The sequence below is a fragment of the Trichinella spiralis genome, assembly GCF_000181795.1.
Source record: "Trichinella spiralis strain ISS 195 chromosome Unknown Scfld6552, whole genome shotgun sequence".
In the NCBI taxonomy this organism is placed as follows: domain Eukaryota; kingdom Metazoa; phylum Nematoda; class Enoplea; order Trichinellida; family Trichinellidae; genus Trichinella; species Trichinella spiralis.
The window spans coordinates 1-996 of record NW_003533491.1 but is presented as its reverse complement, the minus strand read 5'-3'; the positions used below and the strand labels follow the sequence as shown (position 1 = coordinate 996).

The 996-nt window shown below is 55.3% G+C and overlaps 1 protein-coding gene across 1 annotated transcript; it reads left to right on the top strand.

Annotated features, from left to right (window-relative positions):
* Positions 1–555: 555 nt before the first annotated feature.
* Tsp_15095 (conserved hypothetical protein) lies at positions 556–986 on the top strand (the record flags this gene model as incomplete). Its single annotated transcript, XM_003366106.1, is given in 2 exon segments — positions 556–792; positions 806–986. Coding segments are annotated over 2 exon segments (418 nt in total), but the record flags the coding sequence as incomplete, so codon positions are not given.
* Between the last annotated feature and the right edge of the window lie 10 nt (positions 987–996).

Here is a 996-nt window from a genome sequence, read left to right as displayed (position 1 = left end):
CCTTTCTGGTCATCAAAAGAAAATCAACCCGTTTGCCCTCGCCAGTCGTCACTCTGCTGGCGACTACCGCACTGAGCACCCGCTGTAACACGGGCTCCAGGGCGATAGGCCGCCAGTTGGCGAGGCGCTCCTTATCCCCGTCCTTATAAAGGAGCTTGCACACGGATTGCTTCCATTGCAGGGGCACCCATTTTCTTAGTAGACAGGCACGGTAGAACCTGGTGAGAATCATCGCACCTGGATCTGCCATCCGCACCATACGAATGGTGATCCTGTCCGCACCAGGCGCAGAGTTGGGTGCTTTCTGTATCTTTTCCCAGACCTCCGACTCACTCAACTCCGCAACAAGCATCGAGTGGTCAGTGGCGGGCGGAGGTAAGATGTCAATAACCTCGGGTGCAAGCGAGGTAACCGCCGGTCTGAGATTGAAATAATGATCGGCCACTTGCGTGGCTGTAAAAGAAGGACAGGCATTCGGACGCCGGAGGATTGCATTCACAGTACGGGCCGGTGCCGAATTGAACGCCTTTTGAACCGCTGACGCAGATTTCAACCATGCCGGGTCACGCGTTACCGCACTGCGTCGGCGAACCTGTCCTTTACCTCCTTTACCCGGACTTTTCTTTTGCAAACGGCTGGCGTTACGAGAGCTCGGTTCATTGTGTCCGGACACAATACTCTCCACCACTTCGTCATACACCGCTTGCAAGTCGACATCAGGAGATTGCCAGTTGTCAGAAGCGCTCAGGAACTTCTGCTGGAACTGGGTCAACTGAGGCGCGGGGCCGTCAGGTTTTGTCTTTAGCTTATCCGTCGCCGGAACGACGGGAGTGGATACCGCATCGATCATAAACTTCAGGTCGGTGCGCAAAGCCGCCGACTCCCGATCACCGAAATTCATGTCGATGCCGTGCAGCAGGTGCTTCAAAAACAAGCACGAAAAACGGACCACAATCGAACGCATTCGTTTGCACCGGCGCACCATCGTGAGTCTCG